The sequence below is a fragment of the Carcharhinus amblyrhynchos genome, chromosome 17 (assembly GCF_965287045.1).
Source record: "Carcharhinus amblyrhynchos chromosome 17, sCarAmb.v2.hapA, whole genome shotgun sequence".
NCBI lineage: Eukaryota > Metazoa > Chordata > Chondrichthyes > Carcharhiniformes > Carcharhinidae > Carcharhinus > Carcharhinus amblyrhynchos.
Genome location: NC_137340.1, coordinates 52,980,087 through 52,997,188, shown reverse-complemented (window position 1 = coordinate 52,997,188; position 17,102 = coordinate 52,980,087). Strand labels below are relative to the sequence as shown.

General features: G+C 46.2%; 1 protein-coding gene across 1 annotated transcript in view; it reads right to left on the bottom strand.

Annotated features, from left to right (window-relative positions):
* abcc2 (ATP binding cassette subfamily C member 2) overlaps positions 1-17,102 on the bottom strand; it is a 92,539-nt gene that overhangs the window by 17,029 nt on the left and 58,408 nt on the right. The window contains exons 20-26 of the mRNA XM_080205964.1: positions 16,518-16,650; positions 14,994-15,123; positions 8,866-9,085; positions 5,002-5,156; positions 3,767-3,922; positions 2,638-2,837; positions 1,397-1,523 (exon numbers count right to left, since the gene is read on the bottom strand). Of these exons, the coding sequence (XP_080062090.1) occupies positions 1,397-1,523; positions 2,638-2,837; positions 3,767-3,922; positions 5,002-5,156; positions 8,866-9,085; positions 14,994-15,123; positions 16,518-16,650 (1,121 nt within the window). The remainder of the gene's footprint in view (positions 1-1,396; positions 1,524-2,637; positions 2,838-3,766; positions 3,923-5,001; positions 5,157-8,865; positions 9,086-14,993; positions 15,124-16,517; positions 16,651-17,102) is intronic.

Here is a 17,102-nt window from a genome sequence, read left to right as displayed (position 1 = left end):
GGGGTAAGTGGTGTGATCAGCAAATTTGCTGATGACACGAAGATGGCTGGATTGGCGGGCAGTGAGGAGCAGTGTCTGGTAATACAGCGGGATATTGATAGGCTGGTTGATTGGGCAGATACTTGGCAAATGGAGTTTAATCCAGATAAATGTGAGGTGATGCATTTTGGCCGGAATAATGTAGGGGGGAGTTATATGGTAAAGGGTAAGCCTGTAAGGAGTATAGAAACGCAGCGAGACCTGGGGGTGCAAGTGCACAAGTCTTTGAAGGTGGCAGTGCAAGTGGAGAGTGTGGTGAAGAAAGCTAATGGTATGTTAGCCTTTATAGGAAGGGGTATAGAATATAAGAGCTGGAGTCTAATCTTGCAGTTGTACAGAACGTTGGTTAGGCCACATTTGGAGTACTGCGTACAGTTCTGGTCACCTTACTACCAGAAGGACGTGGAGACTCTGGAGAGAGTGCAGAGGAGGTTTACCAGGATGTTGCCTGGTATGGAAGGACTGGGGTATGAGGAAAGATTGAAGAAATTGGGGCTCTTTTCCCTTGAAAGACGCCGACTGAGGGGGGATCTAATAGAGGTATATAAGATTATGAAGGGTATAGAAGAGTAAACAGAGGTAAGCTATTTCCTATAATAGAGTCACGTAGGACAAGGGGCCATGGACTTAAGGTGAGGGGGGAGAGGTACAACACAGATATTAGAGGGAGGTTTTTCCACACAGAGGGTAGTGGGGGTATGGAATGCTCTGCCAAGTAAGGTGGTGGAAGCAAACACGCTAGAGTCCTTTAAGAGTAACTTAGACAGGCACATGACTGAGTTGGAGATGGGTGGATATAGGAGAACCTTTAATTAAGGGTCATTAGCATTGGGGTGTCCCTAGAAATGTAAATGGGTATAGTATGAAAATAATGTTTTTCTCTTTTCATTCACAGGTTTTAAGTCGGTCCACCTCGTGTCCAACGAGGGGCATGCACGCAATGGGTCGTACTGGGGCTGCTCTTGGTTGTTCGAGATTGGCCTAGTGCTTCATGTCGTTAGTGTGTGCCTAAACTGGACAAGATACTGGGCAAGGCGACAGCTCAGTGACTATCACTGTTTGCTGTGCAGACACATGGATTTGGGCCAGTGTCTGTGGGAGTTTGCGCATTCTCCCCGTGCTTGCGTGGGTTTTCTCCGGGTGCTCCAGTTTCCTCCCACAGTCCAAAGATGTGTGGGTTAGGTGAATTGGCCTTGATAAATTGATCATAGTGTCAGGGGATTAGCAGGGTAAATATGTGGGGTTATGGGGATAGGGCCTAGGTGGGTTTGTGGTCGGTGCAAACCCAATGGGCCAAATGGTCTCCTTCAGCACTGTAGGGATTCTGTGAACCCAGTACACTTCTGTAATTACTTACATTTAATGCGTATGAAATGGAGAGGCCAACCAGGCCACTATTCATGTTGCCTCTGGATAATACAGAAAAGAGAGCAGCAAAGAACACCACTAAATTGCCAACAAACTCCAGACGGATTGCAAGCCATCTGTAAGGAAAGATAAGGTGATGAGTGGAACAGATTGCCAAAGTTACACGGGAGATAAATATGAACACATCTGTTACTCATCTCAGCAACAACCCAAAACATTTCACATGCGGTGAGCTATCCAGGTGCAATGTGATCCATTTGTTAGCCTTCCCTTATCTCCTGGTCAGAAGGTTTCAGGTTTGATTCCCACTCCAGACACCTGATGGAAAATGAGTGCGTGTTGTCAGAGGAAAATCTACCCCCCTCCATCCCTCTTGTCTAACAAACTAAACTCCACCCAGCCTCAAGTTGCCCCTGCTGCTTAAAAGTGAGAAGGTTAAGAGGAGATTTAATCGAGGCGTTGAGGAATTCTGCAGGGTTCCAGCTGAGTAGTGGGGGAGTCACATCTTTTACTGTCTGGGGGTTCGGTGATGAAAGAACACAGATTTTAAACGATCGGCAGGAGAAGAAAAGTGGGAGGATGAGGATTGTGTTTTTAACCCTGAGCATTGCTGTGATCTGGAACTCAACTCAAGAGAAATTTTCAAAATGAAATTGGATAAAGACTCAGAAAGGAAACAGTTGGAGAGTGATGGGGAAAGAGGGCACTGGAACGAATTGAATAGCTCTTCCAAAGGGCTAGAACAGACATGATGGGCTGAATGGTCTCCTCCTGTGCTGTGGTAATGATGTGTTATAGTTCACTCAGGGTGCTCGAGTTGCTGTGGAAACACACTTTTACAGGCAAGTTGCAGTCTGGAACTATGAACAGTGATGGTGGATTCTCCAATAGTCTTTCCGACAGGCTGACCAGGAATCTCTCCCACTCTTGCTGGTTGTCATTGGCAGTGTTTGAAGGATTTTGCACATTGGTACTCAACCTGTTTGACCTTACAGTCAATATACCTTCCTTGGCCATCAAGTCCTGGGGTGGGACTCGAACTCAGAACTTCTGGTTCAGAAGCAGGGACACTAACCCACTGCGCCACACAATGCCTCTGGTGTATGTGTAGGTTCTATAATCAATGGAGTGTTCTGTTTGGATTCCATCACAGCCCCAACACAATGATCTCTGCACCGCATCACAAAGTGTGAATAAAAAGCAGGGGTAATCAGACGGGGAAGTTGGTACCTGTTGGACACAATCCAGGGAAAGACACATTTCTGGTTTCCGTTGAGGATTTGCTCATTATTCTCCAGGAATCGCGCCTGATGCCCATAGGCCCGGATCACAGGCAAACCAGTCACTGTCTCACCAAAGTGCGAGTAGATTGGGGACCGGGTCACGGAATCTAACCGGCGAAGCTGCCGCGATGTGACCACATAAAACGCCTGCAGGAACAAATGGATCATCCCATCAATAACCTGAGGCAGAACTTCACTGCTTTCCTCAACAGGAGTCAAACAGCCACCGACTGGAACAGCATGCTGCACTTTCCAGGCTCAAATAACAACCCCCATCACACAACACAACACTCCGAAATAACAAGGGTGAAAGTTAAAGACACAAACATTCCTGTTTAGCATCAAACTCTCAACTCCAAACCAGTTTCTCAGTACTGAATTATGGCAAACAAATTAAAGCTCCCTCTACACTGTCCCCATCAAACACTCCCAGGACAGGTACAGCACGGGGTTAGATACAGAGTAAAGCTCCCTCTACACTGTCCCCATCAAATACTCCCAGGACAGGTACAGCACGGGGTTAGATACAGAGTAAAGCTCCCTCTACACTGTCCCCATCAAACACTCCCAGGACAGGGACAGCAGGAGGGTAGCAATGGGCACTGGTTTTGTTTTAGAATCTCCCACTATTTCCAGCACAGAAACAGATCATCCTTCCCAACTCAGGCCTCGTCCAATCTGAAATGCTCCATCTCATTCTGACAGCTTATTCTATTCCCGCCTCTTTTACGAGGTCACCCAGCTTCCAGTTTAATATATCAACACTCTTCAATTCAAAAACTCTCTGCGGTAGACAGTTCCACATTCTGACCACTCCTTGGTGACAAACCTTTTCCTGAATTCCCTGTTTAACTTATTAATGATTTTCTCATAATTACCGCTCTTAGTTTTGGTCACCCTGCGAATGGAAATATCTTCATCGGAATCACATTCATAACCTTAAAGAGTTCAGTCTGTCCACCCCACTCCCAGCCACCCCAGTCACTGGTGACTCCCAACCTGTTCATCCTTCCCCCAGTGACAGACCCACTCAGTTCAGGCACCACCCTGAGCTGAGCTGTTTGAGCCAACATTACCTGTATGAAATAGTAAAGAACGGTGAGTGGTATTATTACAATGGTGAAAAAAGGTGTCGCCAAGCAGATGACAAACAATGTGCCGATCACACCAAAAAAGCAGGCTAGCATACTCCGAAAGCACAGTGGGATCGTCTCGTCAATGGTGTAAATATCCTGCACAGAGGAGAGAAGCAGAAGTCACAAATGGAATAAAAACTCCCCTTCTTCTGGGTTGGATTCCCTTGAATGAAGAATGTTAAGGAGCAAATCAAATCGAGTGTTGCGGGTGAACTGGAATGTACAACCAGATTGAGTGCTTGAAGAAGATTCCACTGGAGATTTCAAAAGGCAATAGACACATGTTACATTTATATAGCGACTTGAATGTGGCAAATATCCCAGGATGCTTCATGAGAGTGTTTATTAGACAAGACATCTGGCCCACGTAAGAAGATATTAGAACAGATAGCCCAAATGTGGCCAAAGATATTGGCTTTAAAGATTACCTTAAAAGAGGAGAGTGGATAGCAGCAGCAAAGTTTAGAGAGGGAATTTCAAATTTAAGGCAGATGAAAGCATTTTGAGTCCTCTGGTCAGCAGACACATGGGAACACCATCGCCAGGAAGTTTCCCTCCAAGCCACTCACCATCCTGACTTGGAAATATATCGCTGTTCCTTCACCGTTGCTGGATCAAAATCCTGGAACACCCTCCCTAACAGCGCTGTGAGTGTACCTACACCACACGGACTGCAGCGGTTCAACAAGGCAGAATACCACCTTCTCAAGGGATGGGCGGCATGGTAGCACAGTGGTTAGCACTGCTGCCTCATAGCGCCAGGGACCCAGGTTCAATTCCCGGCTCGGGCCACTGTCTGTGTGGAGTTTGCAGGTTCTCTCCGTGTCTGCATGGGTTTCCTCCGGGTGCTCCGGTTTCCTCCCATAGTCTGAAAGCTTAGGTGCATCGACCATGCTAAATTCTCCCTCAGGAACAGGTGCTGGAGAATTCACCTCGAGAGAATGTGAAATAATGAATCAATGCCCCCAGTCTTCACTATCCAATTAGCTGCTGGAAGGACAGGTTAAGTGGGTATTTGAAGGACAGTGAATGATGAGTCCAATATCATCTTTAAATGACGCCTTTAATCAAACTCAGCACTAGTTAAACGTGGGATCTTCCCAGCCCTTGGTCAGCCTGTTTAGTCAGCAGAGCTGTAACGGAGTTATCAGAGGCTCACGAAGGGGAAATCCTACCTTGGAGAATCTGTTGACAATTCTTCCCATTGGTGTGGTATCGAAGAACAGCATGGGGACGTGGAGGATGTTCTGCAGCAAACGGAAATGCAAGTCCCTGGAGGCGGCGATTGTCCCTCTTGTTATCAGGATAACTCCAAGGAACACAAAGATAGCTAAGGGGTAAACGGGAAGACGATAAGCGAGTTTATCATCACCATTTCTTCCTCTGACTGCCGCAGGAACAGGAGGAGAATATTCAACCCCTCAAACCTGTTCTTCCGATCAATAGATCACAGCTGACCTGTATCTTGACTCCTTCTCCCTGCCTTAATATCCTTCCCAATAAAAACCTAACAAACTCAGAATCATACAATCCCTATGGTGCAGAAGCAGGCCATTCAGCCCGTCAAGTCTGCACCGACCACACTCCCATCCAGGCCCTAGCCCCATAAACCCACTTACTTACCCTGCAGCACGGTTTTGTTAAAGGGAAGTCGTGTCTGACGAATTTATTGGAGTTCTATGAGGATGTGTCTAGGGCGGTGGATAGAGGAGAGCTGGTGGATGTGGTGTTTCTTGATTTTCAGAAGGCGTTTGACAAGGTACCTCACAAGAGGTTATTGCAGAAGGTCGGGGGACATGGAGTTGGGGGTAGGGTGTTAGCGTGGATAGAGGATTGGTTGTCAAATAGGAGGCAGAGAGTGGGGGTCAATGGGTGCTATTCGGATTGGCGGTTGGTGACTAGTGGAGTGCCCCAGGGGTCGGTGCTGGGGCCTCAGCTATTTACCATTTATATAGATGATCTGGAGGAGGGAACCGAGTGTATGGTGTCGAAATTTGCTGATGACACCAAGATTGGTGGAAAGGCAAATTGTGCGGAGGGTGTGGAAAGTCTGCAGAAGGATCTAGATAGGCTGGGCGAATGGGCCAGGAACTGGCAAATGGAATTTAATGTTGGCAAGTGTGAAGCTGTCCACTTTGGTAGGAATAATGGTAGGAAGGACTATTACTTACGTGGCGAAAAACTGCAGCAGGCGACGGTGCAGAGGGACCTCGGGGTCCTTGTGCATGAGTCACAAAAACCCAGCCTGCAGGTGCAGCAGGTGGTCAGGAAGGCGAATGGGATGCTGGCCTTCATAGCGAGGGAGATTGAATATAAAAGTAGGGAGGTCTTGCTGCAGCTGTATAGGGCACTGGTGAGGCCGCAGCTGGAGTACTGTGTGCAGTTTTGGTCGCCGCACTTAAGCAAGGATATTTTGGCCTTGGAGGGAGTGCAGAGGAGGTTTACTAGGCTGATACCGGAGTTGAGGGAGTTGAACTCTGAGGAGAGGCTGAATAAACTAGGCTTGTACTCGTTAGAGTTTAGAAGAATGAGGGGAGATCTCATTGAGACGTATAAGATGATGAATGGGATGGATAGGATAGAGGTGGAGAGGCTCTTCCCGCTCAGAAAGGACAGTAGGACTAGGGGGCACAGCCTCAAGATAAAGGGGGGGCGGTTTAGAACAGAGTTGAGGAGGAACTTCTTCACTCAAAGGGTGGTGAATCTCTGGAATTCTCTGCCCGTTGAAGTGATGGAGGCTGCCTCGCTAAATGTTTTTAAGACGCGGGTTGATGGGTTTTTGATAAGCGAGGGGATTAAGGGTTATGGGGAGAGGGCGGGAATGTGGAACTGAGCCACGACAGATCAGCCATGATCTTATTGAATGGCGGGGCAGGCTCGAAGGGCTAGATGGCCTACTCCTGTTCCTATTTCTTATGTTCTTATGTTCTAACCCCCTGACACTAAGGGGCAATTTAGCACGGCCAATCAACCTAATCCACACATCTTTGGAGTGTGGGAGGAAACCGGAGCACCAGGAGAAAACCCACACAGACATGGGGAGAACAGTCACCGGAGGCCAGAATCGAACCTGGGTCCCTGGTGTTGTGAGGTAGCAGTGCTAACCACTGTGCTACCATGATGCCCCAATCTCAATATTGGACCTTTCCACTGAGCCCCACTCTCAGCTCCCTGGGGGCGAGGATTCCAGATTCCTACTCCCCTTTGTGAAAAGATGTGTTTATGGCCATTTGCCGAATTTTACCACTTCACCCACCTGAGGCCAATGGAGAATGCCGTTCTGTGAGCCCTGACTCTGTGGTGGGCAAGGTGGCAAAACTCCAGCCATTATCTCTGACCAGCCAAGCCCTAATGTTAAGATTATACCCCCTGTCCTGGACTCCCGCCCAGAGGAAATAGTTGAAATCATCTCAAACACCTCAATTTAATCATTTCTGAGTCTTCTGTGAAGGAGAGAATACAAGCTTTGTCTATACAATGTGTTATTAAAACAGGGAGAATCATTATACGATTGGACAGAGTCAACCTGAGTTTACAACAGGGCGATAAATCAGTTTGATGTTTATTGAGATTCTAACTAGCCACTGTTGTAATGTAGAAATTGTGATACCCAACTGGTGCACAGCAAGATTCCACAAACGTCACTGTTATAATGTCTGGATGATCTGTTTTAGCGATGGTAGTTCAGGGATGACTGTTGGCCCAGGATATCGGGAAAACTAGACCATTGGGTAGCACGGTGGTGCATTGGTTAGTATTGCTGCCTCACAGCGCCAGGGACCTGGGTCCAATTCTGGCCCCGAGTCACTGCCTCATATTTTTCCCCATATTTGCATGGGTTTCCTCTGGGTGCTCTGATTTCCTCCCACAGTCCAAAGGTGTGCGGGTTAGGTGGATTGGCCGTGCTAAATTGCCCCTTAGTGCCCTGAGATGTGTAGGTTAGGGGGATTGCCTGTGTAAATACTTGCTGTTATGGGGATAGAGCCTGAGATTGTTGTGCAGACTTAATGGGCCAAATGGCCTCCTTCTAGAGATTCTATGATTCTGTGATTCTATGTTCATCTCCGAAAGAGCATCAAGGGATTTTTTACCCAAGTGGCAAGGTGAGACCACATTCTCATCCAAAACAGTGCACCTCCAACAGTGTGGCATTCCCTCAGTGCAGCACCTGTGTCGGCCTGGATTCTGTGCTCACGGCTCTAGAGTTGGATTTGAACCCACAGTTCTCTGAGTCAGAGGCAGGAGTGAGGCATGATCCATCAATCAGAAAGTTCCAGATCAATTTCTCAAGAAGGAAGATAAGAAAACATCAGAGCTTTTGGTCTCCTGAATTAAATAAATACCGAGGAGATTTTATAATGGTTCACAAGGAGTAATTGTTGAGGCTGAACGAAGGGTTGGCAACCAGAGGACACAGATTTATGAGAATTAACAAGCAAAAACAGAGAGGAGAGGAGGAAAATGTTGATTTTACACAGAGACATGTTGTGATCTGAGATGGAGAGATACGAAATAACTCTTTCAAAGAACACACACATCACAAATAGGTCCAATATCGGGGAGGTGACGGCCTAGTGGTATTATATCCAGAGACTCAGCTAATGTTCTGGGGACCAAATCCCACCACGGCAGATGGTGGAATTTGAATCAATAAAAAATATCTGGAAATAAGAATCTACCGATGACCATGAAATCATTGTCAATTGTCAAAAAACCCATCTGGTTCACTAATGCCCTTTCGGGAAGGAAATCTGCCATTCTTGCCCAGCCTGGCCTACAAGTGACTCCAGAGCCACAACAATGTGGTTGACTCTTAACTGCCCTCAGGCAACTAGGGATGGGCAATAAATACTGGCCAGCCAATGATGCCCACGTCTCACAGATGAACGAATGAATAGTAGCTCTGTCTGTCCTGAATGGTTCTAGGATATCTGAGTCTTATGTAACAAAGTACGAGATTGACAAGCAGGGTGATGGTGACCAGTGAGCAGTATTTTCTGCTACTCGCTCGCCCTGGTGTTGAACCAAGAGGCACCCACCTTGAGCAACGCCCAGAACGCCGAATATGCCAATCCGCATGTCCCGCTCAGAGGATGGATAGGTGCTGTTGACATAACGGCTGGCATCATTGGTCCAGTCACTGAGCCAAAGGTTCTGGCCAATGGTGGCCACATTCTGGGCGATGTACTGCAGTATTATCAGCAGGGAGTACAGCCAGCCAATCGCACGTAGATACTTCCAGTAAACAGAATATTTCACCTGTCAGTCACAAAAAAAACAACCAATAGATTAATACACCTGACTGGGGTAAGACAGTCACATGTCATGTAACTTTACCCTTTGACCTCAAGGGTCTTAGGATCCTCAAAGTCAGATCTTTAGACAATCTCAGAGTGCAGTTACTCTGTATACTCCAAACTGGGATCAACAGATTTGTGGTTACGAAGAAAATCAAGGGATTTGGGAATCTGGTAGGAAAGTGGCATTGAGAGAGGGCCAGCCACGATTTTACTGAGGGGATGAATGGCCTACATCAGCCTCTAATTCTTATAAGACCATAGACCATGAGAAATAGGAATGGATGCAGGCCATTCGGCCCCTCAGGCCTGTTCCCCCATTCAATAGGATGACGGCTGATCCAACATTCCTCACGTCCACTTTCCAGCCCTTTCCCCGCAATCTTCAATTCCCTTATCGATCAAAAGTCTGCCTCAGCTTTAAATCTACACGAGGATTCTGGCCCCCCCACAGCTCTCTGCGGTAAGGAGTTCCAAAGACTCTGCACCCTCTGAGAAAAGAAATTTCTCCTCATCTCAGTTTCAAATTGGTGACCCTTTACTCTGAGACTCTGCCCTCTGCTCCTAGACTCTCCCATGAGAGGAAACGTACTCTCAGCATTTACCCTGTCAAACCCCTTAAGAATCCTGTTTCAATGAGATCACCACTCATTCTTCTCAATTCCAACGAGTAGAGTCCCAGCCTGTTTAACCGTTCCTCACAAGGAACTCCCTCCACACTGGGGATCATCCCAGTGAACTTCCTCTGAACTGCCTCCAATAAAATAAAATCTTTCCTTAATTAAGGGGATCAAACCCGCTCACAGTTCTCCGGATGTGGGCTTTCCAGTACCCTGTACAGTTGCAGCAAGGCTTCCTGACTCTTATACCAACTCCCTCTGAAATAAAGACCAATATTCCATTACTCTTCCTGATTACCTGCTGCACCTGGGAGCTAGCTTTGTGTGTTTTGTGTACAAACTCCCCCCACCCCCCAGTCCCTTTGTGTTGCAGCTTTCTGCAGTTTTTCTCCATTTAAATAATATTCTGTTCTTTTGTTCTCCCTTCCAAAATGAACAACTTGACATTTTCCTGAATGTTACATCATTTGCCAATGTTTTGCTCACGTACCTAATCTACCACTTATCTCTTTGTAAGCTATTCGTAAGCCTCTCACAACTTGCCTTTCCATCTATTTTTGTATCATCTGAAAATTTGGCTGTAGTACATTCGCTTCCTTCCTCCAAGTCATACATATATATTGTATACAGTTGTGATCCCAGTACTGATCCCTGTGGAATCTATTGGTTACAGGTCGCCAACCTGAAAAATAACCCCTTATCCCCACTCGCTGTTTGCTGCCATTAACCAATTCTCTATCCATGCCAATATACTACCTCCAACATCTTGGGCTCTTACCTTATGACTTACCAGATTTCTGACAGACAAGGGAATTAAGGGTTATGGGGAGAAAGCGGGAAAGTGGAACTGATCCACTTCAGATCAGCCATGATCTTATTAAATGGTGGGGCAGGCTCGAAGGGCTAGATGGCCCACTCCTGCTCCTATTTCTTATGTTCTTTTTGGCGAACACCTTCTGGAAATCCAAATACAAATGTCTACTGCTTTCGCTCTACCCATTCTGCTTGAGACTTCCTCAAAAAAACTATAATAATTTATCAGGCATGATTTCCCTTTCATGAAGCCACGCTAGTTAAGGTTATAATTTATCACACATGCTGCTATCACTCCCCGAAAAATTGATTTTTCCAAAACAGATATTAGGCTAGTTGACCTATAGCTATCTGGTCTTTGCTTCTCTCCCTTTTTGAAGAAAGCTGTCACATTGGCAGTTTTCCAATCCTCCAGCACTTCTCCAGAATGTAAGGATTTTTGGAAAATTACAATCAATGCATGCACTATCTCTGTAGCTGTTATAGGATCCAAGGATGTGAGCCATCAGGGCCAGGGGATATATCTGCCTTTAGCCCCATTCACTGGTCTAATATGGGCAGCACGGTGGCACAGTGGTTAGCACTGCTGCCTCACAGTTCCAGGGGCCTGGGTTCAATTCCCGGCTTGGGTCACTGTCTGTGCAGAGTTTGCACGTTCTCCCCATGTCTGCATGGGTTTCCTCTGGGTGCTCCAGTTTGATCCCACAGTCTTTCGGATGTGCTGGTTAGATGCAATTGGCCATGTTAAATTCTCCCTCAGTGTACCCGAACAGGCACCAGAATGCGGCAACTGGTGGTTTTTCACAGTAACTTCATTGCAGTGTTAATGTAAGCCTACTCGTGACACTAACAAATAAACTTAAACTTCTGTAGCGATGGTATTTCATTCCTCCTCGAACGTTTCCATGGAAACTAGGTTACAAACCCAGTAAACGGTGTGTTTCTCACGCCTCTGATTTTCTAATTGTTCTCCTTCCCAAAGCTAACTCTTTGTTGGTCAACAATTCTATAGATCCCAATGCCCTCCAGTTCATAGAATCGGCAGCAAAGAAAGAGGCCATTCAGTCCATTGTGCCGATGCTGGTCTGGACCTTCAGCTGGATAGAACCATTCCAATTCCATGTTGCTACCTTTGTCAAGATGGCGCTGGAGCGAGGCCACTTCCTGCAAGCTGCCCCTTCAAATTCAATCTTTTACTCTCGTTCTGTACTCTTAAAACTCAACTCTAACTCTTAAACTCTCTAATAATGCTCTTCTTACACTATATTCTGCATCCTCTCCTTTTCTTCTCCCCTATGTACTCTATGAACAGTATGTTTTGTCTGTATAGCACGCAAGAAACAATGCTTTTCACCATATCCCAATACATTGAATCATAGAATTCCTGCAGTGCAGAAAGAAGCCATTCGGCTCATTGAGTCTGCACCAACCACAGTCCCACCCAGGCTCTTTCCCCATAGGCCCATTTACCCTAAGCTAGTCCTCCCTGACACTAAGGGGCAATTTAGCATGGCCAATCCACTTAACCCGCACATCTTTGGCGTGTGGGAGGAAACCAAAGCACCCGCAGGAAACCCACACAGACATGGAGAGAATGTGCAAACACCACACAGACAGTGACCCAAGCCAGGAATCGAACCCGGATCCTTGGCGCTTTGGGGCAGCAGTGCTAACTATGATGCCATCATGCTACCCCAACATGGCGACAACAATAAATCAAATCAAATCTCCAGCTCTTTTTATATTTTCCCTTTTCAAATACTTGCTAATGAAGGGAGGAACTTATTAAATTCTCTTTAAAAATGATATCATGTTCACCTCAACAGCCGGAAGAGATACAATAAAGAACAAAGAACAATACAGCACAGGAAACAGGCCCTTCGGCCCTCCAAGCCTGTGCCACTCATTGGTCCAACTGGACCATTTGTTTGTAATAGTGATTTGTTTGTGATGTGTATGCTGTTTCCTGAAGCAACATTTATTCTGTGACAAACATCTCCAAAGTTGATGAACTGGTTAATTATCTGACGGCTGTTTGAGTGACAGTTGGCTGCTATATTTCTGATATTGCAACAATGGGTAGACTTCACAAATTCCTTCACTGGCTTTGGCACTTTCTGAAGTTGCAAAAGGCCCAACACAAGTATAAATATTTTAGTAATGATGTACTTTCAGAATCATTAAGTGAACAACAAAGGAGTTATTTACAAGGATCTATAAGAGCAGCGGTAGACCTGTAGCTAATCCTGGAATGCCTCTGCCTGAGAAAACCCTCCCCTTCCCCCCCAGGATGATTCCCCAGTCAGAGTCCCAATTGGTCACCTGAGCCAGATGACCCTGACTCTCCCCTCTAGGCTTTAAAAGGCACAATCCCCACATACTTTTAATAAGACCCATCTTTGTGAAAATAAATGGGGGCCACGGTGGCATAGTGGTTAGAACTGCTGCCTCACAGCGCCAGGGACCTGGGTTCAATTCCTGGTTTGAGTCACTGTCTGTGTGGAGTTTGTACATTCTCCCCATGTCTGTGTGGGTTTCCTCCGGGTGCTCCGGATTCCTCCCACACTCCAAAGATGTGCATGTTAGGTAGATTGGCCATGCTAAATTGCCCTTAATGTCAGAGGAATTAGCAAGGTAAATATGTGGGGTTATGGGGATAGGGTGGGAATATTGTCAGTGCAGGCTTGATGGGCTGAATGGCCTTCTTCTGTACTATAGGGATTCTATGATTCTATGAAATCTACTAATCCCCATTTCATTTTACTAACTCTTCACTTCGTACAGGTTCAGTTATCCAATCATTAACAAAAATCCTTCACCATTTTCCTCTCAAAACCTTTCATGCCTGATCCCTTTTATCCTTTATGTGTCAGCCGGAAGATTGAGGCCAGGTTGTACAACCCTACCCTGGAGGGACAGGGTTAACCGTACAATCGCAGTACAACAATGTAGAATAAGGAATACACCACACTTCCTCACACTGCCTCCAACTGTTCCTTCTAACCTGTAATTATTGGCCAAGAACTTTCTAGATAGATGAGCCTGATTGACCCGTCTCTTTTCAATACAGAACCAGTCACTCTACATTCCTGTGTCTGATTTTACCTTTCACACACAAACACTGCATCGCGGTATAGAGAGTAGGTATCATTTTAAAATCAGCCCAGGGGGTTGGGTGTGAGCTGAACTGAGGCTAAGGAATGCTTTGTGTCGAATCGCCCACTCCTGGCTTCATTTCTTTCTTACCTCCACATAACATTTTACCCCGTATAACAAAACCAGTGAAGTTTTGGGCTGTCTGAATAAGGGTAATAAAGCTCACAGGGTTTAGGGTTTGATAAATAAGGGCACCAAGTACAAAAGCAAGGAAGCTATGAGGAACCTTTATAAAACACTGGCTCAATCTCAATTGGAGCATTGCATCCAAACACCTCAACTCCACAAGGACGTTCTGGAGCATGGCAGCATTCCAGAGCGCGGCGCCATTCAGCAAGGTAAATAAGACAGATTTACAGCACTCTGTGTAATGCAGAAGCCAAAATGTGGATCTCACCAGTGGGGGGGGCGGGGCTACAGTCCCACCAATGAAGCTGGCTGCTGACCTCTAGGGGCGCCATTGCGCACGTGCCCCTATCTCCTTGTATTCCATTTACTAGGGGACCGATCATTCTGCCCATAAACATCGCCCTCACTCCCTCTCCTTACCACCGCCCCCACCCGCGCCCCCCCCTCCCTGCCACCGCCCGCGCCCCCCCCCCTCCCTGCCACCGCCCGCGCCCCCCCCCAGCCAATTACCACTGCCAACCCTCCTAATCGCTGCCCTGGTCAATCGATTGGCCTGGCTAGCCGGTAAGATCGCACCCAGTGAGTCTTTGATCTCCTGTTCTGCTCATCAGGCAGATCTTCCAATCGCCTCATGGCCCATTCAGCAGTTTGGGTAAGAATGGGAACCCACCATGTGGCAGATCCCAGAATAACACAACCTTAACCACGGAGAACGGCAGTGATAATCTGAAACAATCAGCAAGCTCGTTGGAAAAGGTCCTCAGAGGTAGAAATCCTTTCACCAAAATCCCTTTATTTACAAGTCTGACAGCAGCATACAGAGCACTTTCAGTTCACAGCCTGCACTCAGAGTGCCAGAGGAACTGACACGCCTGGTTCTGTACAAAGCAAGAAGCTCCCTAATAGTCCAATCAAATTGGCCCTTTATCAGGGAGTTCATATTCTAACAGGCCCACCTCAATTGCCTGAAAACATAGAAACAGAGAAGAAAGGAGCAGGAGGAGGCCATTTGGCCCTTCGAGCCTTCTCTGCCATTCATCACAATCATGGCTGATCATCCAACTCAATTAAAGTCCAAACACTGGTATCTTTAAACTGCTTTCTTTCAGTTTACACAACCTTCAACAGCATCCTGGGCAGATGAGGCCTTACCTTCCCTACTTCCACAGTCTCTTTCTCTATCAATTTCTGACCTTTCACCCTCTCCACCGGTCTCTCTGTCTCCGACACCAGGTTCTTGTTCTTCGTAGCTTTCTTCAGAGACACTCTCACGCTACTTTTACTGAGGAAAAAACATGAAGAACATTGAAAACCTCCTTCTATTGAAACTTTTACTGGGTCCTCTGATAGCTTGGCTGGTTTCATGTCATTAAATTTGAACCAGTCCTTTTGGCTAAGATCGTGCGTCAGATTGAGGCCAAAACGGGACAATGCCTCACCTTATCAGTTTGGATTTTGTTTACCTCTCTTGTGGGGACCGTGAATTGGATTCAGTTGGAATTTGAATCTGTTTTTTTGAGCAAGCAAGGAATGGATTTGACTTTGCCCAGTCCACCCAAACATTGGCTTTTTATCTTTGAAGATGGAGCAATGTGATGATACTGTGCCATTAAGGAATATATTTGTCATGTTCCTCATGCAGGATCTGTTTTAGCAGCTTTGTTTGTATTATCAGAGCCGTTCTATCTCTAACTAGCATCCTGCATTGTTACTGCAGCAACATAAATGCTCCTAGTTACTGGAATGTTTGTTTTAATTTGAACTAATGTTATTCTGTTGTTTTTTTGTGTTCCCCTGAGGCTTTGAAGGGTAGAACTTGATTAGACTGATTGACAGGCATGGTCATATGACTGGGTGGAGTTAGGCTTACACAGAGACTTCAAGCTTAGTTATTCTTTTAGATATAGCTAGGAGTTGAGAGAGAGCAGTGCCTCCCTTTTCTCCTCTCTGAAGTCTGGAACTGGGAGCTGCCAGAGACTTAGGTTTACATGTGAGTATGCGTGTGTGTGTATGAGTGTGTGCATGCGTGCATGTATGCATGAGTGTGTGTGTGTGCGTGAATGAGTGTATTTTTATGCCTCTGTGTATGTGAGCACCAATTATATCCGTGTGTTGGTCTGTGCATGGATTTGTGTATATTTGGATTTGCGCACATTTGTGTACAGGTGCTGGATGAGGGCAGAATACGTGTCGAGAAATGGCTATCAAAACTCATAAGCTGCCTCATACACAACCACTTAGCCAAGGTACACTGGCGCAGAATTAAAAAAAAGAGAAAAGTCACAACCAATTCCTTGTTCACAGGCTCTGGGAGTGGAGATTTCAATTTCTGAGATGTGAATCAGTGGATATTAACCTGCACTCAATTCAAGGAGCAACCCACACCAGTGAGTGTCTGATAGAGCATCATTCCTGTAGAAATCACAGCACAGGAGGCCCTTCAGCCTGTGCTGCAAGATTATCACTTATCCCTTCCGCACAGCCTTGCAAAGTCTCTCTACCTCACTTTGATTAGAGTTCATCCTCCGGTCGCTGTGCAGCGTGGGGACGGATCTGGTCTGGTCACAGCATGTGTCTGGGTCCAGTCCAGTCACAGCGCGGGTCTGGTTCTGGGTCTGGTCTGGTCTCAGCACGGGGCCCGGTCACACGGAGGAGCTGGGTTTTATTGAATTTTACCTCCACTTCCGGTATCTGGCACGCTCGCTGTTCTCCCGTTTCAGTGTTACAGTCACCGCATCATCGAGATATTCATCTGCCTGTGGTTCCTGGTCCTCGACCGGTGCGAGATCTTCCTCTGTCACCACACTGACTGAAAGCAGGGGATTATTGAAGGAAATATCATTGGAAGCCACTCATTGCACCAAATCCTGCCACATTCTGAGATCTCTGTCATTCTCCAATTAGTTTTACCCATGTGTCATGTAGAGAGACTAGAGGCTGAAGCAGGCACACACAGGTTTAATACAGGTGTATTATACAGATTTGTGCAGGTCTATTAATACAGGCGAATTATACAGGTGTATTAATACAGACATATTATGCAATTGTATTTATACAGATTTAATAGTGTACTAATGGGTTTAATACAGGTCTATTAGTCGGTTTAATGCAGATGTATTATACAGGTGTATGATACAGGTTTAATAAATATGTATTAATGCAAGTTTAATACAGGTGTACATCAATGACCTAGATAAAGGAACTGAGGGCACTGTGGCTAAATTTGCAGATGATACAAAGATAGGTGAAGGGTCAGGTAGG